This window comes from Pieris brassicae, chromosome 6 (assembly GCF_905147105.1).
Source record: "Pieris brassicae chromosome 6, ilPieBrab1.1, whole genome shotgun sequence".
NCBI classification, from domain to species: domain Eukaryota; kingdom Metazoa; phylum Arthropoda; class Insecta; order Lepidoptera; family Pieridae; genus Pieris; species Pieris brassicae.
The window spans coordinates 2,109,995-2,135,850 of NC_059670.1; the positions used below are offsets into that span (position 1 = coordinate 2,109,995).

Consider the following 25,856-nt stretch of genomic DNA (forward strand, 5'->3'; position numbering starts at 1 on the left):
AGTTAAGAAACTTTCCATTATTCTGATTCGTCAGTCTTTTTGCACCGGTAGGTGGCAGATAGGAAAGTAAAAGTATTTTTAATTACTTATAACTTATGAAACTATATTTCTACTTATAGTTTTATGAAACGGTAATATTGAAATGGTAAACTACATAGTATTTTAAATTGGTTAGATTGCTTTTTACGGAGTTTACAACAACAGCGCCAAAGATACATTCTAAAATATAATGTAGGAAGACCCTTAATCACTTTCACGTGCCGGAAACAATTATTAAAAAAAAAACAAAATAAATCTAACCTAACCTAACAATAGATAATAATAGGTGTCTTGGACAGCACCGGCGCTACGGGAAATGCAGTCCCTCCACCCTTGCGTACAAAAACACAAGCATTTTATGAATTATAATTGATAATAGTTACGCCTACTATTTAGAATTTTATAGTGAGTGTTTAGTGGGTTTTTGGGAACTATCGTGAGGCAAGATATTAGCATCAGTCTGAGGTTAGACTGATGCTAATATCTTTGTTGCTAAACTAATAGAATTTCTCCAAATCCTTACGGCTGATAATATTGTGTGCCTTTCTTCCTAATAAGAAGATATTGTAACGAGGTATATACTCAGGACCTATTATTCTAGTATAAGATTGTGTATCGACGGTCACCGAACCGTTCTTTGTGGTACAATTTTTTTTGACGTTGCGCGTATTCGAGACGTCTAGGTTCAAGTATTTGACGGAATTACAATTTCGATTTAGCTTTTGGTGCTACAAGTCTACATACATAAGTGAGATTTTATACAAAAAGATATTATTTTTAAATTGTTTCTGTTACCATACAAGCTATTCGTGGTTACTACATAATATGTTATGTATAGTACTATGTAATTAACATATACAAGTTCATACTTTTATTCAAGATCTGATAAGAGGCTTTAGCTTGCTCGCGAATCACGGACTTCGGACGGTAGAGTATTGTCTAAAGCATAGCTCTACGATTAGCCTCGATAAGTTAAATAGTGTCAGCTTAATTTATACGCGAAGTGACACGAGACTGATAAGGACAAAACATTTATAGTTTGAAGGTTGTAGGGCGTATATGAATATGTATACATAAAATATATACCTACTTAGTGTATTAACTACACAAAAGTTAAATATCTAGAAAATGTATGTTATCGTATTTCAATATGATTGAAAACGGGTTTAATTAGCGCCTGAAACAGAAGAATTAATTAAACGAGAGTGTAAACAAAACATCGTAGTATGAAGTTCAAGTGTGTGCGCATGCGCGTTAGTCGGGCGGGCGGCGAGGGCGGGCGGCGCGCGCGCAGGGCGGCCGCAGCGTCAGTCCGCGCGCGATCTCGCCATGGCTCGATGGGTGCCGGCCCTCGTGGCTTTGTTGCTCGTGTCCGTTGCCGCGCGCAAGTCAGCTCCCAAGACAGACCACGAGCCCCGAATTGAGGAGGTCACCGCCAAGCAGCTCGAACGACTTCTAACCGACAAGGACTTCGTGGCCGTGTTCTGGTGTAAGTTGGCGGCTTGCCAGCCCCATCCCGCGCCGCGAGTCCTCAGTCGGCGATCCCCGCTTGACCCTCGGCGGTCGCCGGTCGCTTCGCTGATATTTTGGCGAGCGTGTTATGCAACGGAGACAATAAAACCCGACCCGACCGCGTCGTCACCTAAAATGGCGGCGGGGCTCTCCACGGCTCGACCACCAAGGTCGCGGAGCGCCTACGCCCGCCCCGGCAATACCAGTGTATGCCGCATGTTCCTCTGAAATAGATTTCCATTACGTGCTGTTGGCATTCCGGCTATTTTCACTTGTCGCCAACTCTTGCGCCGTATCCGCTAATCGCCCGTTAACTTTAAAAAAAAATGCTATGTGTGTGTTTTGGCAAAAGGTGAATGTCATCTCTCAATGTGTTCTAATTATATTTCAGCTCGTCTACATAGATGATAATATATAGTAATAGTATATACCTACAACAGCCTCTGTCTCAGAATTTAGTCAAAATAATTTTATCTCGTTATTCGTTATATATATATATATTTCTAATACTTGAGAAATTACACAATTAAATTCCAAAACGGACAAAGTTTGGTTGATATTGATATGTATGAGCTTATGTTTTTAAAAAACAATAAGTATACTTTTAATTGAATTTTGAACTAATGAAACATAAGCTTTCATTTATTTCTTCTGTAACATATATTCTAGATCTGAAGAATTTTCCGTTCGATATTTATCTCACCGTTTAATATCCATTATTATTAAACCAATAAAAGGTAAAAAACTTTATTAGAATCATAACAATCAAATACAGTATAAAAATAAGGTATAATGTAAAGGAAATTAAAACAAATTGAAAAAGTTTAGTTCCTGTCCCTGTGTAACGAATTAATTGTAACAATTAATAGTTTAACAAGCAATTTACGTTAAAAATAGAAGGACCCTGGTATAATGTGTTTAAGAAAAGACATAGTTACGAAAACGTGCCTGGTACAAATGCTAGGCTTGGAATTCTTCCAAAGTCTTCGTATAATTTACTTGATTAACAAAATCTAGTATTTTTCCGATATAATGTAATTAAAATCTCTTTTATATTTTCTCATTCCAAGGTTCTAGAAATGCTTACACAAAGCACACTCATGTTTTTTTATGGTTTTCATCAAACATAAATAACAAAGTGTTTCGCTGCTAGTTAATTTACAAACAGAAACGCCCGCGCATGGCCGTGACGTCTCCAGACGTGTCCGTAAACTAATAACATAAAATATTTTCATATGCTTAACATTATTTTTACAAGGCCTTTACTAGTTTAACGTCAACGAAATAGTAAATGAATACATATCATTGTAGAGTGAATGAAATAGTTTAGAAACAAAAAACTTATTAAACATTTTTAAGCAATTCATAGTCTGTTAAAATACCGAATCAAATGTTTATGCATATCATAAGGCATTATTGAAAATAAAATATATTTAAATGCTAAAATAGGTTAGGTGTAGGTTTTGTGGATAAATTTGTAAAAGATATAAAGGGTGTACCAAGAATCAGTTTGAGCTGAGGCTGGACCTCAACCGAACTTATAACTTATAACCGAATTAATATATAGGTATATATAACTTTAAGAATTTGACTAAAGTCAAACAGTAATTATTATAAATAATTATAATATACAGTTTAAACGCCGAATTGTATTTTTTATAATATCTTTGTATATAAACCTCTACGGTATTTAGTATAGAATTTCGAATATCCTGAAGTGGGCAGACATTACTGGGATGCGCACAGTCAACCTCTAAGGCCTCTTTTTACACCTTTACATGTAACATTCACTCTAAAAAGAAAGAATCTTTGTAACATGGGTGTTAAGAATAATACACTAAATAGCTGTTAAAATCTTTATTAATTATTTACAAATTTTATATATTTGCTTTTGAAAATAGAACGCTAAAACTATCACTACACTCCCACAGATACTATAACATTGATAAGTTTATATAATGTAAATCTGAATATGAACTGTACCATCGTTTACGTAAAATCTATTTTAACATTTCACCTCTGATATTTTCGGACAAATGATTCAAAAGATACTTTAAATCTCATTTTTATAGTCGTAGTTAAATGTTGGTTAGCTGTTGTTGATTTTGGTAACATCAAATGTTTGCGGACGGAATTCAAAAAGCATAAAATGTAATGAAACGTGTTACTCAAATATTAAAGTTCACTTAAAAATTAATGAAAGTTTTGGTCGTGGGTGCAAACCCGAATTTTGAACGAACGGATTTATTTTCTATTTGAATTTAATTTGTTTATGGTCCTAGACCCAAAAATGTCCTAATCTATAAGGTGCCTATTTCTAATGGCTGTTTCATAATCTTTTACGTTAGTAGATGACCAGTCTTTTTTGTTTGACAGCGAGTGTCACTATAAGAGTGTTAATTGTGCATAAAGAGTCCATTGACACTGTGGTTCGAATCTGCAAACTCAAGGATGAGTCGCATTCACAACCCACTAGGCTAATGCTCTCGGTACATTTATTACTGTTTTATAATTACAATTCATTTACCTTGCTAATCATAGTTATTTATTGATTATAATTGTGATCATTTCCAAAAATTGTCGCATAGATAAAACTAGAGTGTCGCTACGAAAACCGCTACGAATAAGTCATGCACCGAACCAATATAGTACTAATGATGCGATTAATAGAAACAAAAGTAAGATAAAAAATTTAACCGACTTCTGTGTATCAATATTAATGACCGAGGAACGTATTTTCCCCTTGGCCCCTCCAAAAATGCGTAGGTATATGTGTAATAACTCTTAAACCGATTTTAATGCTCGTTTCAAGAAAATGTTTACCTATATTGTATACGTGATTAAAAAGAAGTTAAAAATTTGTAAATAAACAGATTCATTTAATTTCGCTTTGAAGCCTGACTACAGGTCTGATAATGGTGATTTGAAAGTCATTAAAAAAATATTGTTTCTTTGTTGAAGGGCGAATACAAACAAAACACATTTAAAATAATATACGTGACTAAATTTTTTGTCATTTCATAGGAAAGTAGTTTATGATCAATATATTAGTGATGTTGATTGAATGAATATTACAAGTGGTAGAAGTGTGTTGGTCGAAAGTATAAAATTGGATCAAATCGCCTGCTCGGAAAATACGTAATTTTATTTATTACTAACCCGGCAAACGTTGTTTTGCCATGTAAATAATTCTACTGTGGAAAAAAATTTGGTGATAGAACAGTGAAAATTTTAGGTTGTATAATTTTTTTATTGGCACATAATAAAAAAAAAATTTGTGATGGACACCCCTTGTCACTAAGGGGTTTGAAAGATAGATAGCCGATTCTCAGACTTACTGAATATGCATTAAAAAAATTCATAAGAATGGGTCGAGGCGTTTTGGAGGAGTACAGGAACGAACATTGTGACACGAGAATGTTATATATTAGATAAGGCAGAACATAAGACGTTACGGCCTGTTTAAAGAAAGTAAATTTCTGAGAGATGTAGACTATAGTATTTATTGTCATTTGACACTGGAACCAAAAATATTTTCAACTTCAATTGCACAGATACATAATAAAAGGAAATAAAGAACATGATTTGGTTCTTTCTTTCATTATAGTATTCGTACCTTGGAACACACTTTCTTTCCTTAATGTACAATGTCTTTTATTTATGAAATTGAGCGTATTATTCACTTACGAGTTTAGCTCGTGAGACGCATCGCCAATACTACTTGTCATTGTTTTCATTCATTATTGTTCATTTGTCTGAGTTATGAATGAGATTTCTGACAGTTGGCTGTGAAACTCTCGGAAGTCTGTCGCCCAACCTATTTTTCGAACTTAGGGTGTATCAGAACTGGGCATTGTTCGTTCCTTCATGATAGGACAAATTTGTTGAATTAAAGGAGTTTTTACTCCCTTAACTGTTATAGCAAAAGGTGTGTCATTTTGTTAATTTAAAGCCAGCCTTTGCGCTTTGAAAAAAATAATGTAAATTAGTTATTAAGGATATGTAGTTATTTAATAATTTTCTCTAATAAAACATACATAACTTTGTATTATTCTAATGCCTGCAATTTGACAAAACGTGTTCGCTATTTACCAATGGCTTTTCAATAACGAACTTAAGTAAATCCAAGCAGTAGGTCTTTACTCATCAGTATTTACTATTAAATTCATTTTACCGTATCACCTCGACGTTTGTCGCTCGTAAGGCAATTTTTACCGTTTACTAATTCTTAAAGACCGGTAACGCAATCACGAGACTTCTGGCAATGATGGCCTCCATGTTTGACCCCTGCATTCCATAACAAAAATATTTAATAGACTTCCCTGTATCTATTGAAATATTTTTATCTTAAAACCGCACAGCGCTCGTAATGTGGGCCGAGTTGTCAATTTGTGGCCAGAGTTTTACGTGTTTAGTTTTAACCAAACTACGACTAATAATCACATAATAATAAAAATAGCCTTTATTCGAGTACTATAGTAAAATACACTAAGTAATATCATTTATGTTTTACACCACTACTCTACCTTCGACGGAGTAAATGCTTCCAAATTCTTACATTTGTTTCTATTTCTCGCGACACTTTTTCAATCTGCCCCGCTATCATCCATCTTTCCAAGTTTCTGGTAGGCGTCCTCTTTTTCTTCCTCCCACTGGGTCATTCCAAGGGTCTTCTTGATAACCACGACTAAACTACATATATGCAAATTTTAATAAGTTTGTAATTTATAGATATTTGTTGGCAGTAATGGGGCGTTCATAAATATTGGCGCGCTTGATGAAATATTCCAGATATTTTTAAAGAAACTCAAGGAAATTAATAATGCAGTTTTCATAACTCCACTAAGAATTCACTTGTCAACAGTTAATCTTTGCCCTCCTCATTTATGCGGCTACATTTGTAAAGAATTTTACAGTCTTCATTTCTAATATTGTTTAAAATTCTTAAATCCGGCTTACTCAATAACAACATATTTTATATTTGACAATAAATAAGATTAATTGAAATCGGAGTAATTGGAGTAGAGACTCTTGGGTGGGATGTGGGGTTACAGTGTACAGACGCTAATTAAAGATTTAGGTTGGCGCCTGGTTCATAGTACCAGTGGCCCCAGAGCTGGTGCTTTCGTCGTTCAACGAGCCAGATTAAAAGCCACAGGGTCCAAACTTTCTATTTATAAGTTTTTAATTTTTATTATTGAAATCGTAGTATATTATAATATAATCTATGAATTTTGACATGAATTTACAGATGCAAGAAGTTGTGTCACGTGCGACAAAGTTCTAGAAGAGCTAGAAAAAATAGATGATGACACGGACTCCTTCGGCGTAGACTTCGTGAAGATCAATGACAAGAGGCTGGCGAAACAGCATGGCATCACGAAATTCCCCGCCCTCACGTACTTCCGTGAGAAGGAACCGATCATTTACGAAGGTAAAACACTTGCACTGGGCATCTGTTTTCAGATATAGATCAATACGAAGCAGATACACTTTAACATTCGAAAATAGATATTTCTATGCAGATTTTTGGGGCGGCAAATGTGGGAAGCTAATTTTATGTTTTTGCTCCTCCTAGACATCAAAAAGATTACTGCACGACGGGTTTCTGATATTTTATAGATAGTCTTCCATATTCTAGAGTAAAACAGCTAGTTCGTTGCCCACCAAGCGGTAAAAGACCTCTGCACCTCAGCTCACTATGAGTGAAAAGAGCGAAATTGCAGAAAACGTATTTCCCTCTTTCCCTATGCTTGCGTCTTGGGCATGACAATTGTAGAGGCAAGGGCGCCAAAAAGTTCATAGCCTATACCATGAAAATTTGTAAAAAACTCCACTGGGCTAAATGCGTATAAAAATATCGAATCAGTTTGAATGACATTGATGCCTTGTATCTGTAGTAGATGCAGATATGTCTACGAGGTTGACGTTTTTGGCAAATGATCAGATTTAATTAATAATACAGAACTGTAAGATGGACTGTAACTATGACTTAAAATAACAAATGAACTCTTCGTGCGATAACTCGTTATGAATTGAATGAATTATTTGCCATGAAAGTAAACGATACTTAAAAAAATAATGTTTGATAACATGATTGAAAGTTTATGTTTTTTTATAATTCAAATTTTAGGAGATCTTATGGATGAAGAGAGCGTTTTGGATTTCCTGACGAGCTTAGAAGCGATGGACCTTCCAGACAGGATAGAGGAAGTCAATCAAAAAATCCTCGGGAAAATCGTCGAGGATACTGAATACGTAGCTGTGCTCTTTTGTACGTATTTGTATGTCCCATGTGGTTTTCCTAAAATGAATACTGTTAATGAGCTAATATGGTAAAAGTTGAGGCCTTTCTTGACTAACAATTTAGAGTAAACTATAATTTTAATAAGAGTAGTTAACTTTGCTATTGCCATCATTTATAAAACGTACATCAAAGATTGTAAAGGAAAAACGTTGTGCTGAGTGTTGACAGTGTTTTTGACGTAGGTCCCGATCACAAAAATTGCGGCCCGATGAACAGTAAGTAAGGACTTCAGATGGCGGCATGCCTCATAGTATTAACGTTGTGGCTGGTATTTTGCTTCGTAGTTAGTTTTTATTTTACATAGATCGTGCTTTCCGCTTGTTATGCGGTGCGCGGTGGGCACTTCTGGATTCCGAACTTTTTGATATTTATTACTTAACGCACTATAAATTTGCGTTTCTTAAAGCAGTTTTTGCCGCGCACCATCTCTATGTGGAACCCACTGAAGTATTACCGAACTAATTTGACTTAGGGACCCTAAGTCTTCTGGAAAAGAGCGTACAATTTTTAAAAGGCCGACAATGCACGCAACGAAACTGTCCACGGGCGGCGATATCATTTTACATCAGGTTTCCTGCCCGTTTGCTTCCTATTACATAAATAAAAATTTAATATTTAGCAAAGACAACACATCATAGTGGCCGGAACATGAAGATTTATATCAGATAGATAATCAGGCGCCCAACTACCTGGAATTATTCTTAGATGCCCGTAAAATCTAGGTAGAAAATTCTTTGTTAAGTCGAATAAGAAAATCAAAAACTCATTTGCTCTATTGGATTGTAGAGCGAGCTATTTCAGATGTTCTATTTCCGTCTCAGAAGCAAGCTCGGATTGACGGACCGACATGTCATGATTACAACTGGCGAACAATTTCCTCACCCTATTATGTTCCTCATATCACATACAAGTTTTGTATCTTAACCGAAAATAGATTCAGATAAAATGACCTTGACCTAAATACTTTGTAGTCTACATAAATATTCATATAAACATAGTTACACTTCAGTTCACATTTTACGTGACGTATCTAGCAAATATAAATTATAATACTCATATTTTACACTAGTTGGTGAATAGCACATGGTTTGTGATACTTGAATGACTAGTTGATTTCCGGAACTGTTCCCTCGTAAGAAATGTTAGTTGATTTTCAGGTCTGACTACCCTGCGAAGAATGTTAGATTCTCAACCCGGTTAATCCACTGAAGAATGTACCCTCCTTGCAACGATAGAAATAGCAAAGCCCACTACGTTCACCTTATAGCACTCTCACTACCACTTGCACGACACGACGCTTTAAAGCACACACGATATTAACTTTCTTTTAACACAACAAAATATTTCGTCAACGCTTAACTGCACTGCTTCGAATCCTAAACGAGGCATGTCATAGAGACATTTGGTCTTGTTTTATAATGACAAACCGCCTCAACAATTGTTATGTTTCAGATAAGCCTGAATGTAAGAGATGTGCAAAAGCACTTCAGGAGCTAGAAAATATTGACGATGAAGCAGATCAGCTCGGTATAGGTTTTGTTAAGATCCACGACGAGGAACTTGCCGAAGAATACAGTCTTGGAGAATTGCCAAGACTTGTGTACTACAGGCATCAGATACCTATTATCTACGAAGGTCTGTGACTCATTTGAGTAGCAATTAAATTACAAATGCAAACGTAATATTAAGTTATAAATATAACATAAAGCATGCTGCTTTCTTTTATGTTTGTTAAATTTTTGTTTTCCACGCAAGTATGCTGAAATGTTTTAATGTTTCAGGTGAACTAAGCCGCGAAGAAGATGTGCTGGAATGGCTCATTGCGAACAAATCGACTGGGGACGAAGAAGATGTGATCGAGGATGTTACAGCGAAGACCCTTAATACTCTTATAGGAAATGTAGATAACTTAGTAGTTCTTTTCTGTAAGCATTTTGTTACTATATTTGTTGTTTATATACTATTGCTAGACACCACTTGATTTGCGTGAATTGACCGTACATAGGTTAGTATTGCTAAGGTTTTATTAATTTCTATTCAATAATTAATCAGTAATTAGTAAGCGCCTTACAACAAACATAATATTATCTCCTTAACTTCTAGCATTCTCATTTAAGGATGACAATATTACATCGTCAATAACCACAATGTGCCGTTTAGTCAACTTTAGAAAGGTTCTTCGTCTATGTCTGCGTCTTTACTGAAAATCTTTGTATTTAGAATCTACATTATGTTTTATGGTTACAGATGATCATGGTGATGATGAATCCATGACAGTTTTAGAAGAATTAGAGAAAATAGATGATGATTGCGACCGACACGGAATCCAGTTTGTGAAGATCGATGACAAAAAAGCAGCGAAAGAATTCGGCATTGACGATGTTCCCTCGATAGTCTACTTCGAGAAACAAATCCCCAATGTTTATGACGGTAAGATTATATAATTTTGTTATTTTTATAATAGATAAAACTTTATGTTTAACGCGAATTTCTTTTAAATTAGGTGACCTTGAAAATGAGGATGAAATGTTAGAATGGCTGGTTGGTCAGTTAGAAAAGGATGAAATAGAAGACGTAACCGATGAAATGTTAGACCGTCTCATCAAAGATGGCAAAACAGTTGCTGTTCTATTCTGTATGTATTACTTATTAAAAAAAACGATTTATAATTAATATCACGAGGATCGTACAAAAATTTTATTTGAATATTATTTTAGATGATAACAACGATCGAAAATCTCAAAAAGTATTAGCTGAATTGGAAAACATTGATGATGAATGTGACCAATTGGGTGTTGCATTTGTAAAAATCGACAATGACGAGGAAGCAAAGGAGTACGGCATTGATAAATTACCAACATTGTTATACTTCGAGAAGGGTATACCAACTTACTATGAAGGCAATTTGGAAGAAGAAGAAAAAGTATTGGCTTGGCTTAAGCACCAAACGGAGAGTGACGAAATTGAAGACATTACTGATGAAATGTTGGATATGATGATCGAAAAAATGCCATATGTTGCTGTTTTATTCTGTAAGTACAAACTGTTTTAGTTAGTTATACTTATAAAATCTTTAAATATCCAACAAAGGAAAATTATCTACTTGTCATTTTAATAATTACTTTTTATTAGTATATACTACTTTGTCGTTGCTATTTCCAAAATCTAAATCATTATGAGTTCGCTGAATATCGAAACCAAAACATTAAAATATATTCAATATTAGGTATATTTTAGGCATACAACTTTTATATAAAGACTGAATCAGTTTAACACTGACTGAATTCATAAGAGTGGCATTGACCAACATTTGTTATGGGATGGTTGTTTTTTCTTTTTATTTTCTTTACTCTAGAATTAGTGTTAAGTTGTAATAGTAGAAAATAAGTTTTAAATAAATAAATAAATGGTCCCGGGGTTGTGATACCGCAAATAAGGCGCCAACGAAACTTAAAAATCTATCTCAAAATCCATACTTGTGTGTACTGCAATTTAAATAAATACATATATTGAATTTAACCCGGAAAAATATATTTTATATTTAATATATAATTGTTTGAATAAGAACTAGCAAATAAATCACATATAGTGCATATTTATTCATTTCAGATGACAAAGACCAGAAGAAAAGCCAAAAGATCTTGGCCGAGTTAGAAAACATTGATGACGAATGTGACCAAAACGACATTGCGTTCGTGAAAATCGATGACGATAAAGAAGCTAAAGAATATGGAATTGAGACAGTTCCAACCATGGTCTTGTTTGAAAAGGGTATTCCTCATGTATATGAGGGTGATCTTATGAAGGAAGATGAACTTTTGGGATGGTTGATTCATCAGAAACGTCACAGTGAAATTCCCGAAGTAACAGATGAAATGATGGACAAACTTATAGAAAGTGCAAAATACTTAGCTGTTATTTTCTGTAAGTGTATATAAATAATTGTCTAATATGATGAATTCTCAGAAAAGTATTTATTTATTATCAAATATTAAAATATATAAGAATACCTTAATTTAGACAGCAAATGTGGGATCAAACCACAATTTTAACAAATTTTGATTATGAGTGCTTTCTTCTCCTTCTATTTTTGATAATTATATACTATGTGATAAGTACTTATAAAACTGTTGCAGATGATAAAGAAGACAAACAAGACATAAGAATACTGAATGAACTGGAAAACATTGATGACGAATTGGAGAAAGAAGGAATCGTTATAGTCAGGATGGACAATGATGAGGAAGCAAAAGAATTTGGCATTGACCACCTCCCTACATTAGTATATTTTGAAGATAACATCCCGGCAATTTACGAAGGGGATCTGATGAACGAAGATGAAGTATTAGCATGGTTGATTGAGCAGAAAAACAGCGCAACTATTGAGGAGGTTACTGACGAAATCCTAACTGATCTCATTGAAGAGCATGAATATGTTGTCGTCTATTTCAGTGAGTAACTATAATTGAGTGTATAATCTAAAGTGATTTCTAATCCATGATTGATTTTTAAATTACTTGCTCCTTGTAAGTTATTTCAAATCGAATCTTATATTTAGGATCGTTTATCTTAAAGCAGGCGTAAAAAGGAGTTTATCTCTTAACAAAATTTGAGGGAAAATCTACTATTGCACTCAGTTATTGTCAAGAATCTTTATGTCTATAGTATTTTGTGTGCAGTGAATAATTGTAAAAATAATGTATCAAGCCTAGCATAATTTTTAGGAATGAACAACTGGTTTGGATTATGGTATTAATACACTATATCGTTTACAGGCGGAAACTGTGAAGAAGGTGAAGAATGTGATAACATCTTGGAGGAGCTCGAGAACATTGATGACGAATTGGATGAAACGGGTATCATATTTGTGACCACTGAAGATACGTCGTTAGCTAAGAAATATGGAATAAAATCTTTCCCAGCATTAGTATTCTTCAGGAATAAGGAACCTCTAATATTTAAGGGTTTGTTCAGTTTTTTATTTCAATTTATTGAACGTATGAAGACATCATAGTATAAAATTAAGACTTTTTTATGTTGTTGTAAAATATTTCATCCTCTGTCGTAATTAAACTTGAAATTGGCATGATATTAATGTTGCCTATTTAATTTTGAATATATGATCGACATTATCGTATCGGCATGGTCTGTAAGGATAATGTATGTATTTCTGTAATAAATAACTAAATAAACAATTTGCTAAAAAAAAATGTACTACACTAAAATTTTAAGCTAATTTTCATGTACAAAGTTTAGAATTTTAATGAATCTTTATAATTTTAAAACTTATATTAAAGGTGACATCGAGGATGAGGACGAGGTCCTTGCATGGCTCACAGATGAAGACACTTTGGAAATTCCAGGAAAAATTGAAGAAGTAAATTCCCGGATGTTGGAAAAAATCTTAGAGGAAAACGACCATGTTGTAGTTTTCTTCTGTAAGCATTTACATTTTTTTATAAAATTCCAAAAATTTATATAAAAGTTTTTTATTCTATTATTTTTGTTTAAGATAAGGAAAGTGATAAAAAATCACAGAAAATTTTAAGCGAGTTGGAAAACATTGATGATGAATGTGAAGAAGAAAATATTGATTTTATTAAAACATCCGATGAAGGCGTTGAGAAGGAATATGATTTGCCAGGCTTACCAGCATTAGCTTTCTACAGACACAAATTCAGAACAATTTATGATGGTGATCTGATGCACGAAGAAGCCATTCTAAAATGGGTTTTGGATCTTCAACATTCGCAGCCAGAAGTTATCGAAAATGTAGATAGAAAAACGTTAAAAGACCTCATTAATGATGTAGAGCATTTAGCCGTATTTTTCTGTAAGTATTCAATGCCTTTTCCTATAATTATTTTTTTATTACATATTAAACTACAAAGGAAAAGAAGATTTTATAATTATACTTTAAGCTTGTAACGACTTAAATACGTACGTAATTTCAGATAACGATGACTGTGATACCTGTGATGAGATTTTAGAAGAATTAGAAACAATTGATGATGACACGGACAAACATGGAATACAGTTTGTGAAATCTAAAGATTCTAAGCTTGCCTCTGATATTGGTATATTTAGTTTTCCAGCATTGGTATACTATGAGACTGGAGTACCAATTATGTATGATGGTAAGTTCTAAATAGGATTGATGCAAGGAGAGTTTGTTTTCATAAGAAGGATATTAAACTTGTGTGGTTAATAAATAATTTATAAATGATTAATCTGTTTATAGGTAACTTAAAGAACGAAAATAAGGTTCTCCAGTGGCTAATAGATCAAAAAAGTAAGAATCCACATCCATTTTCAAACGTTACAATAATTGGTTTATGTTTATACTATTATAATATTTCTATGTTATATACAAAAATAAATACACGCATGACATCATTCTAGACATCAAAAATTATTTTAAAAATCTTAAGCCTAAAATGCTGAGCTACGTCACAGTTGCATGACAGTTACTAATGCCTTCAGGTGAAGATACCCACCGAATATGAGCTAATAATTATAATGGCCAATGCAGATGTTAAAATAATAACTGGGTCCATGGGGCATTATTAGCCATTACAAAAATAAGAAATGAAAATTTCATGGAACTTAGTCGTATGGACAAAAATGGAAACTTTGAAGGTGGTTTTTCCAGGAGCCGTTTCAAGCAAACTCGTCAAAGGTGGCAAGAGTGAAAGACAACAAAATAGAAATACACGTTTTCACAATAATGATGATGACGACGATGATGACGATGACAATAACGACAATAGCGACGATGACGATAGTAACAATAAGTTTAAAAAGCTTTCGAAACTACCTGATAAATTAAAAAAGATAGTGAGTTCCAATTCCAGATTAAGTTCTTTGAAATCACATTCTCCTAAAAACAGAGTAAGTGTAAATGGTGACGACGACGATGACGACGAAGACGATGATGACGATGACAATGACGACGACGAAGAAGATGATGATGATAATGATGATGACGATGACGATGACGATGACGATGACGATGACGATGACGATGACGATGACGATGACGAAGATGATTACGAAAATGATAAAGACCATGACGATAGTGACAACGACGAAGATGATGACGATGACGAGGATGATGATGACGACGAGGATGATGACGATGATGAAGACGAAGAAAGTAATTCAAATAGCCTTAAAACCGCCTTTGCAGGTAATTGAGTAAGCACTAATAGGTAGAGAGGTCCCTGCACAGAGGCACACGCACAGATGTCCCCAGTTACACATCTGCATGGTCGATAATCGAAACGAACCCGCATGGGTCCATAACCAGCTGTTGCCTGCAGTCATACGCGAACGCTTAGCAATTAAAAAACTTCTTTAAACTCTTATGATTACTAACACAACATTTAAGATTAATAACGCGTTCTTCTCTCGCGTGGTTAATTTTAAATATGCACAACATTAACGCAAGTAACTGTTATTTTGGTTTCAATATGCCGGTATAAATCATACATTTTTACTGACTGCAGGCGATCGCTGTTTCTACATTGGATTGGGGGCGAAACCGGCTGTGCCAAAAGTGACATACGAACCATACCAGTGCTGTCCCACTAAAGTACAAAGTCCGACGAAAGTAGCCAAGGCGACCCCGACCAAAGTTCCGGCGAAGAAGCTTGGAAAGGATAAACCAGTGTTACCAGAAAAACCTACAAAGGGAAAGAATAAAGCACTTGCCAGGCCAGAAAAAGGCAAAGGAAAAAAAGGTTTATTCGACTCTGAAAACATTTGGTGGTGGTAATGATGGTAATACTAGCAGGAATATCATACGATATTGTTGTTAGACACGCGTGCGCGTATCAAGTGGACACGATTGCATTTTAAAATCTCACCAAAAGTCTGTAACTTAGTTATTTTATTCAATCTAACGCTGCATCAAATTCCTCTGCTATATTAACATCTCCAGTAACTTCGTGTCCCTTGGTCCTTGCAAGCACTTCGCGAGGTGTTTATAGTTTACTTTATAATTATTGCACTTTGACTTTTCGCTGCATATCTCGATCTAAAATAATTCGATGCAGCCTAATACTGTTCTGTCATCATGACCAATGTATAATTTTGTACACGGTAATATTACCGTGCCGTGCGTTCACATTAAATATTGGGATATTTAGAAACTTTGTAAGTTGGTGTATAAATCGTTATGTATATTGTAAATTTTATTCCAATGTTAGAAATTAACGATGACACAACACAGAGGCATTTTAACTTCACTTACTTTGCCACATTGAAAGACTTATCGTTGTAAGGATTTCATGTTCATAAATAGTTTTCTAGATTTCATGGAATCTCATTAAGCACATAACTTACTTTTAATTCACATTTTCTGTTATAATATGTATAATTAGATTAATGTATTTTGTATCGCCACTTTAATAATAGGTATCTACAATTAATCTCACTTTTACAATTATAAGCAAATGCAATGCTACATTTTATTGTTTTTCATATTATTATCTATTTATTATATTATGTATGCGTCCGATTTTAGAAAGTCGATTTTATAAACTTTTATCTAAATCTAAAATAACATCTAAGTAAATACAAGATAGTTTTTACAAAATAATATCATCGTGTGAGACAGAAGTCACGAAACTTTGCTCCAGTACTAGCGTTGTGAATAATGTTAAAGTTGTGTTGTCTGATCGACATCTCGCATGAATGTTAATTTTATTTATTCGTTATGTTGAATCTGTTGAGGCGACGCTGGTACAATATTTTTGTTAAATAAATACATTTTAATTAATTATATATTTTATTATTATACACGAATGATGTCAGCATGGTATTATAATACATAGTAGTCCACGCATGTCAATTATTGGATGTTTAATGGTGAGTTTTTAAAATATACAAAAATGGATGTGGATCCTTGCTTTTATATTTTTATTAGGTAGATTAAGAAAAACAATAAATTTAAAAATATTTTAGGTAATCTTTTTGACGAAAACGAAGTTCTGGAATGGATGGTTAAACAAAAAGAAGATGAAAGCATAGAAGAAATCAACAGAGACAAATTATTTAAATACATTGAAACAAAGGAATTTTTGGCAGTTGTTTTCTGTAAGTATCAAATAAATACAATATTGTAATTAATTGTCACGTTTTAAAAGAGGCGCTTTAAAACAAAACATCATTTATGTAGCTAACATAGTTATGGATGCTACGCTATGCTTATGTACGTTATAAATAAATAATAAGAAAAAAGCCCTCTATTCTCTGGCCATTTTAATTTGCTTGCTATTCTTATAAAATAGTCGTATTCTTCAATCTAATGCACGTAGCAAAATAATAAATTTATTATGAACTACTTTGGTCAGGTTATCTGTCGACAGATGCCTCTCCCAATTATTTACACGTCTCTCTATTCTTGGCAGACCTTCTCCATCCTTTTGATAGATCATCCTCTCATCTTTTCATCGTTTGTGTAACAATTCATTTCTCTCTTTCATCAATTTCAATGTTTTCACCCAATCGAGAAAATTATTGTCCACATTATTCGTACTCGATTTGTTTACATTTATTAGTTCTTTTTCCAAAAAACTTCTCTTGCAATATTTGAGAATCTTTTATTCTATTTATGAGTGTATAATATGTTTTCTTGATTTGTTGTTCCTGTCTTGAATAAATAAAGGATATAAATAAGTCAAGGGTCAATACTTGGCCCATTATTATTTGATGCTTATTTATATGATATAAAATACTATTTTCACTTTTCTAAACATGTTATGTTCGCGGATGACAATTTTTTTTCTTAATAATAAAATCCAACTATGACCAAATTCAACGAGATCTTAGGCTAAAAATATATTACAAAAAAAATAAACTTTCAATAAATATGTAAAAAGATAACTTTTTCGCGTACAAATAAAAAAATACAATACATTTACAAAATCGGTAACACCCCAATAAAACAAGTAAAATTAGTAAAAGTTTTACATATGCCAGAAGCGTGCTGGAGTATGCAAGTATTATCTAGTCTCCATATTATATAAAATATAACAAAGCCGTAGAAAATATACAAAAAAAGTTTGTAAAATTCCTTAGTTTTAAAAAATGCTAAAGTATTCAGGTTCTTGCAAATATTTTAATTTCCATTCACTAGAACGTCGGCAGAGTCAACACGACTCCTCCTTATGCGACAAGATACATAAAATTGTTCCATGTGCCTCGTACGAAATCGAATTACCTACATAATTCGCCAATGTTTCGGGTTTTATCTAAGTATGACACCAACTATGAGAATATTTATATTTTCCACCTCACCATAAAATCTTCTATCACATCTGTGAGGAAGTTTTTGAAGAGGCGGGAAGACTCTGATTTTGTTTAAACAGTAATTTAAAATATTAATTATTATTTGCTGTTTCAAATTTCAGTTTTATTTAGTTTTAAATTTTATTTTTAAATATATTTTGTCTGTAAATGTACTTGCATGTTTTCTGTTACATATATATTGTTAATCTATGTAATCTGTTTTGGCTTTCTGTATTGACTAAGTGTTTTGTTTTATAATGTGTATGTGAGCTGTAAGATTACTAGTAAAGAATAAATAAATAACTTGGTATATATGAACTTTATTAAATTGAGCAATAAACTTTATTAAATTGAGAAATAAACTTTATTAAATTGAGATATAAACTTGAGCAATAAACATTATTAAATTGAGCAATAAACTTAATTAAATTAAACAATAAGTTTTATTAGTTTGCACAATAAACTTTATTAACTTGAGATATAAACTGAATTAACTTGAGCAATAAACTTTATTAATTTGAGATTTGGGGTTGTCCTGTCTCTGGTTTCTTCTGTTCAGTTGCTATTTAGAGTTCTGTGAAATATTAGTAATTGAGCTTGACCTTGGTCTCATCACATCAAATGCGTTCTTTTTATTTTCCTTTATTATATACGTGTTGGTAACTGTTGTCTTTTTGGCTTGATTCTGGTTATCCGGCGAAGCTAATTGGTCTCTCTTCCTTTTTTTTGATTAGGTTCCCCTCTTTCACTACCAGTTGATCGTATTTAATGTATGCAGTGTTTCCCTTCGCACGTTCTTCTATTAGTTTCGACTATATTTCTCTTCGTATTTCCCTTCCCATTGGTATTTGTATTTCTTTAGGAAAATGTGTACAGTGTACATTAATGTAACCATCTTTTAGGCTCCTTTTCAATTCTAATATCTCTCTCTTCTTCCAGTTCTTTGCAAAACTAATGACAACTGGTCTTATTTTATTTTTATGTACGCAACAACTATTAAATCACTATAAATTTATATGTAGCTTGCTCTTAAATAAAAAGGTCTAGAACTGACCTAGAAGTTTCGAAGAAACTCTCCGCCTCTTAATCGAAAATCTATTTTTTTTTATTTTTCAATTCCGTCTCCAATCTGTCGTATGTGTAAAAAAACACTTGTTTTAGTAATTTCGATGCCTATTAAAACAAGTGAAATGATTTAGTATAATCAATTCTAGATAAAGAAGAGGATCCCGGCAGCCCAAGAATTTTAAGACACGTAGAATTGATTGATGATGAAGCTGCTGAATATGGAATAAAAATTGTAAAATGCAGCGATCGTCTAATGGCTAAGAAATATGGATTTAGAAATCCACCTGGAATAACATACTTCAGGAAAACAAAGGCTATTAATTATGATGGCGATATGGATGACGAGGAAGAAATTTTAGATTGGTTAACTAATCCTGAAAATATGGAACTGACAGATCATATCGAAAAAGTGAACAAAAAGATGTTTCAGAAAATAAGACAAACGTCGGATTATGTTGCCGTATTCTTTTGTGAGTTTCTTGTTTAAATCATTATTTATATTTCAACGTTGAGACGATCCCACGCATATAACATTAAATTTTACTTATTATCTCTGAAATTGGTTTTACTTAAATACACTTAAGAAAAACAGATTTTAATTTTAGATGGTATTGCATATATTACATGTTTTAGACAGTAATGACTGCAAACAGTGTCCCCGAGTGCTGGCTGAGATCGAACACATAGATGATGATGCGGATGGAGCAGGTATCAACTTTGTGAAGATTGACGATAGACAGATGGCCAAAGATTTCGGGGTATTTGCATTACCAGCAGTTCTCTTTTTCAAAATGGGTTCCAAAGATCCTGTTATATACGCAGGTATATTCATTCCTTATTAACTTATAATGTTTATTATGTAGATATAAGCGTGAAGGTATAAAAAACTTATATTTTATTTAGGGTTATCTTTGAGAATGTATCCTGACTATTGCAGGTATGATAAGGGCAGAAATCAAGAATGAAACATTTAGCAATTATTAACTAAAAAAGTTAATCTTAAGTAATATAAAGATAGAATGTTTGTATGAATAAGGAGGCCCACGGCAATGAATATTTAAAAAGGCATTGACAGTTATTAACTAGTATGAAAAAAAACTTTTCAAAGATCGTTGAGATAAAAATACTTCAATTTTTCCATCTCACTAAACTTTCTGCGATGATTACGCTTTAAATATTTCAGGGGATTTATATGATGAACAACAACTATTAAGTTGGCTTCTTGTCCAAAAAAACCCTGCAGGAGATGTAATAGAAGCGCTCGAGGGTCAGGAATTATTAGATTTAATTGATGACTCATCTTCGATAGCTGTTTATTTCTGTAAGTTTTATTTTATAAATACAATGAAAATTAGTTTAATTCTACTATATATTGTCAGGAATATAATACAATTTTTAATTAATATGTCCGGGTCCGACATTAAATTTATTAAAATTAAAGTGAAGAATTTCTAGGCAGTACTGTTCTTAATTTATAATAATTATTCTGCTTCTTAATAGGGAACAAAACTTTATGTGAACTGTGTCATGCGAAAGCTACATCAAAGAGCACTAAAAAGAAATTTACCAAAGACCCCGATGAGGCTGAATTACCAGAGATAGAGGGTACTCAGGAGAATTATAAAATAGATTTAACCTATCCAATATTTTGTACTGAATCCAAGCAAGCATGCAGCATGCTTTTTGGCACACTGTGATAAATGATACCCTATTATTTGTCTCCTACATACCTACGACCCATGTAAATACTGTGTAGATAGATTTACCTCCACAAATCACCATAGTCGTGACGTATTACCTAGAGTGATGTTTAGACCGAGCCAATGAAACACCAAGCAAAACTTAATATTAAAAGTAAATTTTCAGATTCATTGGACTGTGAGCAATGTACTGGAATTTTGGAAGAATTGGAAAATATAGATGACGATTGCGACAGACATGGAATTAAGTTTGTTAAAACTCAAGATTATTCTATTGCGGAGTCGTTTGGAGCAACCGACTTTCCAGTGTTGGTTTACTTTGAAAATAGCATTCCCAATGTCTATGAAGGATCATTAGCGGAAGAGGAGGAAGTATTGCAGTGGTTGATAACTCAGAAAACTGAAGATCGTATTGAACTGATAACACGTGTTATGCTAGAGAAAATGGTGGATGAAACTCAATATTTAGCCGTCTATTTCTGTAAGCTTTCAACTTTTTACTGACGTTCTTGAAAATATTTTTCTTTATGATAGATATTTAGAAATCTATTGATACACGATTCCTTATTCGCTAATAGTTAAGCGAAGATTAACTAAGATTATGCTATTTGCAAGATCAGTGAATTGTAATATTTTGTGTTGTTTACAGATAAATTAAATTGCCATATTTGTGATCACATATTAGAAGAGCTTGAGAAAATAGATGACGAGTGTGACGTATATGGTATACATATGGTCAAAATTCAAGATCCTCAACTGGCAAAAAGATATTCAATCAAAACATTCCCTGCAATGGTGTATTTCAGGTCTTGTTAATGTTATAAAATTTTTAGACAAATATATGTTTAGGCACATTACCTATGCTATACTTTATACTTATTTAGATTCTCGTTAAATAAAATTTATAATAGACATTGAAATTTGGTTTCCTCGTTAGATTACGTTAACACGAATAAATGGAAATGATTTTACTAATAACATTATTTCCTGTGAAAAACATTGAGGCGTATAAATGTATTTGCACCATACATCACCATAAAGTTAAAACACTTAGTTAAAAACTAGAAAGATTTATCTTTGAAATTACAGAAACGGCAATCCACTACTTTTTGAAGGCGATTTACAAAATGAGGAATCAATACTGGAATGGTTGATTGACGACGAAAATCGTGAACTAGCTGATGAAATAGAATCTGTCAACGATCGAATGTTGGAGAGATTATTATATGAGTCTCATTTACTGGCTGTTTTCTTCTGTAAGTGCATAACAAAGGGTTTTCTTAGAAAAAATATGGATATTCTAAATGGATTAAAAATATTCTCGGTTAAACTAAATTGTCCATCTGATTCAAGTTTTAAGTTTCAATGATTGGGGCAAATAAAAAAATATAGTAGATACACACTACATATCTTCCACTTTCAGAGTTCTAGACCCCAATTTTTTTTAGATATCCGTAATAAATAAATATAATTTAAAATCTCAAATACTTTTCAGACGATGACGAAGACTGTCCAGAATGTCAAGAAATTCTGGAAGCATTGGAACAAATAGACGGAGAAGTGGATCAATTCGGTATTGATTTTGTGAAAATTGCAAGCCCAGAGGCAGCCACACAATATAACATTATAAATATTCCGTCTTTGGTATATTTCCGCAAGAGGGTTCCGATGCCATACGATGGAGACTTGCATCAAGTGGATAGAGTACTGCAATGGCTGACGTCTCAAGAAGTTTTTGAAATCAAAAACGAAATTGAAGAGGTTAACCGGAAAATGCTGGATAAGCTTCTAGAGGAGAACGAGTTCTTGGCAGTTTATTTCTGTAAGTACCTAAGGTAATCACATCATCAAAACTGATGACTATTCCGTACATAGACGACATGTCAGTTTAGTTATTTTTTCTAGTAAATAAACAATAAATTACCTTCTTTGAATTAATTCTGAATTCACGTTAAATTTTACCTTTTAGATGAAAACTCAGCGGAAAGCCGAATTGTCCTGGACAAACTGGAGAACATTGACAGTGAAACTGATAATTTAGATATCACATTTGTAAAGATGCACGACCCTCGTTATGCTCGCAAATGGGGCGTGACGAAACTACCGGCCATCGTATACTTTAGGAAACGGTTCCCGAGTATATACAGGGGTAAGGATTATAATTTTTCCGATTAGCATTAATCTCTAAGTTCCAGTTATTGGGAAAAACCCTATTAATCTCGTATCTATAATTGCTCTAAGTTTCTCCAAGTTATAATCGTAATGATTTTATTATGTATTGATCTATTTTTTTATGAATAAGGAGGTTTTATATTTATCACATTAAACATTTTAGATAATCAAACTTGTAGGTTTATGAAGAAGTGTGTAATGTTTATGATGTATTTTACATCAGTAAGAAATATCAATAAATTTTGTAACTTTCAGGTGACGTTATGGCTGAAGAAGAGGTTTTGGAATGGTTGCGAAAGAACAGATTCCGTCAGCCGGAACTAAACATATTTATGTACGCATTGATAGCTTTATCGATAGCTTTTGTTATGTACACAGCTTTCCTGCTTCAATGCTTTAAGCCATCTCCATCGCCCGCCACGCAACATCCAAAGCAGGCGTGAAACCTCCTCATGAAGAATATATGCAAGAAGATTCTTGCACCAAAACAAACCTATATATAGCAGAATCATCATCATCTCCGAAAGGCAGTCGAAGCCGGACATTAATGTTCTAAAACCTATTACCTACTAACATGACAATCTCTTTAGCAGGCATTATGGTTGCCGAAGGGTTTTTGAACTGTTTGAGTCGAATTTATAATAATGTCCGGCGTTCACTGTTCCCAAAAAATTTAATTTTAAATACATAAAGTTCGTATAGGGTTGACGTCAGCGTGATTAATCAGACGTCAATTGCGTCTTCATATGTCAGCATATTCCAAACCGACCTTTGGTTTTAAGTTTGGACCATCTGTAATTCTTCGTTCGGGCAGGAAAAATATAAGTTTTTTTATGAAGATATTAACAATTTTACACATAATAAAGCGGGAAAGGGAAGTAAACGGGAAAAAAATGGGAAAATTTGCCGACATGAAATTTATTATACATATTAAAATTTGCTGAATACAGTTTTTATCGTGATATCTAAACAATTCCTGATGGCCTGACTTCATTCGCTTTCGAGGTGTTTGAATACCCGAAGAGGCAATAAAGCCTTTCATTTATTAATATTAGTATTTATCATGATATTATTTACTAATAAATAAAGATTATTTATTAATATTTTTTCGTAATTAACGTATTTTTGCTTTTCAATTGCGTGTAGCTTTTTAATTGCAATGTCATGAAAGACAATATTAATTCAAATGTAGTAATCTGATACTTAAATTCAGTTGTTAGTTAATTTTTTTATTTATTTTTCATTATATTTTGTTTAGTTACGGGCGGGACTTTAGATAGGACGCCCGCATCTTGCTTAGTTATTACAGCTGATTATTATTATTATAGAAACTAAGTCACATTATATCTTTTAAAAATGATTTAAGATATAACATGCCCGACTACTAGAACATATATCGTAATATTTCAGCGCAGATAACTTAGCAATATGCCCACCTATTTTCTATCATTCCCGCTCTATTGCTATCTTCGTCTCGTGCTCAGTACCCAAAATAGTTTATTTCTTGTCTTTTGTTAAAATAGCTTTTAAACATTAAGAAAAACACTTCTTGAACGGATTAAAGCTATGTATTATTATTAAAAACTTATAATTATTTACATAATTCTAAATTTTCTCCGACGTTTCGCGTGTTTTTCAGCGTGCGTGGTCACGGTTACTGAATACAAAAGGTGTTCAATGTCAAAAGTATCACAGCTGCAGAGAAAGTTGTTTTATCTGTATTTATTGCCCCGAAGTTGATATCAAAACCCATTATCTTTTAGTCGTAAGTAAATAATTATAAGTTTTTAATAAGAATACATAGCTTTAATCCGTTCATAAAGTGTTTGTCTTAGTTTATTTCTTTATAATTAGAATAATTTAGAAAATAAGTTTATTCTGTTTCATTTTGTGTACTGAGTTTTGAGTTACAATTTTACAAGATTTTATATAAGTAATCGTATATGTCGGAGAAATGGCGTTGGCACTAACACCATTGCTTGAGCATAAATAATAAAGACTATGAAACTACTACAGACTATCAAATAGTCGTTAATTTGTAGATCTATTAATATTGGTAAATCTAAAGGTAAAGATAAATCTAATAAAAAACCAACGCCATCGCTTCGAAATATAGTTATTAAAAATGTTTTCTTATTTATTATAGTGTTTCGATATTATTATAAGTCCATTGAAGTTTATGCGATTGCTCAAACGATTTCGCAAGCGATTAAATTTAATGTTGTATATAAATGTAAATAAATTTAAATAAAATAGTAAATTTTAACGTGTTTCAATATAATGTAAGGATTAATGAATATAATAAAGCTTCCAAACAGTATTAATTTATTGCTAATAACATTCGTACAATTATATCACCACTGATAACTTTTATGAACACTTATCAAAATAATAACAAAGTACAATAATGTAGGATCATCTATTATAAAATAATAATAACAATGTTATCAATAATATCTCGATACTAATTTTAATTTGAAAAATTATATGAAAATACTTTAAAAATATTATTGAATAAAATTACTCTAAGTTTCTCTTTGGCTCTAATATTACAAACACTACACAATTTGTACCATATACAGTGTATATAAACACTACACAATTTGTACCATATACAGTGTATATAAACACTACACAATTTGTACCATATACAGTGTATATAAACACTACACAATTTGTACCATATACAGTGTATATAAACACTACACAATTTGTACCATATACAGTGTATATAAACACTACACAATTTGTACCATATACAGTGT

General features: G+C 32.8%; 1 protein-coding gene across 3 annotated transcripts; it reads left to right on the forward strand.

Moving 5' to 3' along the window:
* The first annotated feature begins 1,350 nt into the window (after positions 1 to 1,350).
* Positions 1,351 to 24,668, forward strand: LOC123711315 (FK506-binding protein 5). 3 transcript variants are annotated; one of them, XM_045663832.1, is made up of 26 exons: positions 1,351 to 1,528; positions 6,803 to 6,985; positions 7,685 to 7,825; positions 8,041 to 8,073; positions 9,311 to 9,493; positions 9,640 to 9,783; positions 10,106 to 10,288; positions 10,362 to 10,493; positions 10,576 to 10,890; positions 11,468 to 11,782; positions 11,995 to 12,309; positions 12,634 to 12,822; positions 13,156 to 13,296; positions 13,371 to 13,691; positions 13,813 to 13,995; positions 16,826 to 16,957; positions 19,366 to 19,689; positions 19,853 to 20,041; positions 20,403 to 20,540; positions 20,720 to 20,824; positions 21,086 to 21,400; positions 21,569 to 21,725; positions 22,009 to 22,175; positions 22,415 to 22,741; positions 22,889 to 23,068; positions 23,347 to 24,668. In XM_045663832.1, the coding sequence occupies exons 1-26, from the start codon at positions 1,369 to 1,371 to the stop codon at positions 23,532 to 23,534; spliced, it is 5,160 nt and encodes a 1,719-aa protein (XP_045519788.1). In that variant the 5' UTR covers positions 1,351 to 1,368; the 3' UTR covers positions 23,535 to 24,668. The 3 variants fall into 3 exon arrangements, with proteins under 3 accessions (XP_045519788.1, XP_045519789.1, XP_045519790.1); XM_045663833.1 differs by lacking the exon at positions 20,720 to 20,824; XM_045663834.1 differs by lacking the exons at positions 16,826 to 16,957; positions 19,366 to 19,689; positions 19,853 to 20,041; ... (6 more) ...; positions 22,889 to 23,068; positions 23,347 to 24,668 and adding exons at positions 14,100 to 14,150; positions 14,511 to 15,047; positions 15,367 to 16,640.
* Positions 24,669 to 25,856: the final 1,188 nt, after the last annotated feature.

Bases quoted from the DNA above. Each gene is read 5' to 3' on its own strand.
- LOC123711315 (XM_045663832.1), top strand. From the start codon at position 1,369: ATGGCTCGATGGGTGCCGGCCCTCGTGGCTTTGTTGCTCGTGTCCGTT. The intron at 20,541-20,719 runs GTAAGTTTTATT...GCTTCTTAATAG, and splicing joins TTCGATAGCTGTTTATTTCT to GGAACAAAACTTTATGTGAA. The intron at 23,069-23,346 runs GTAAGGATTATA...TGTAACTTTCAG, and splicing joins GTTCCCGAGTATATACAGGG to GTGACGTTATGGCTGAAGAA.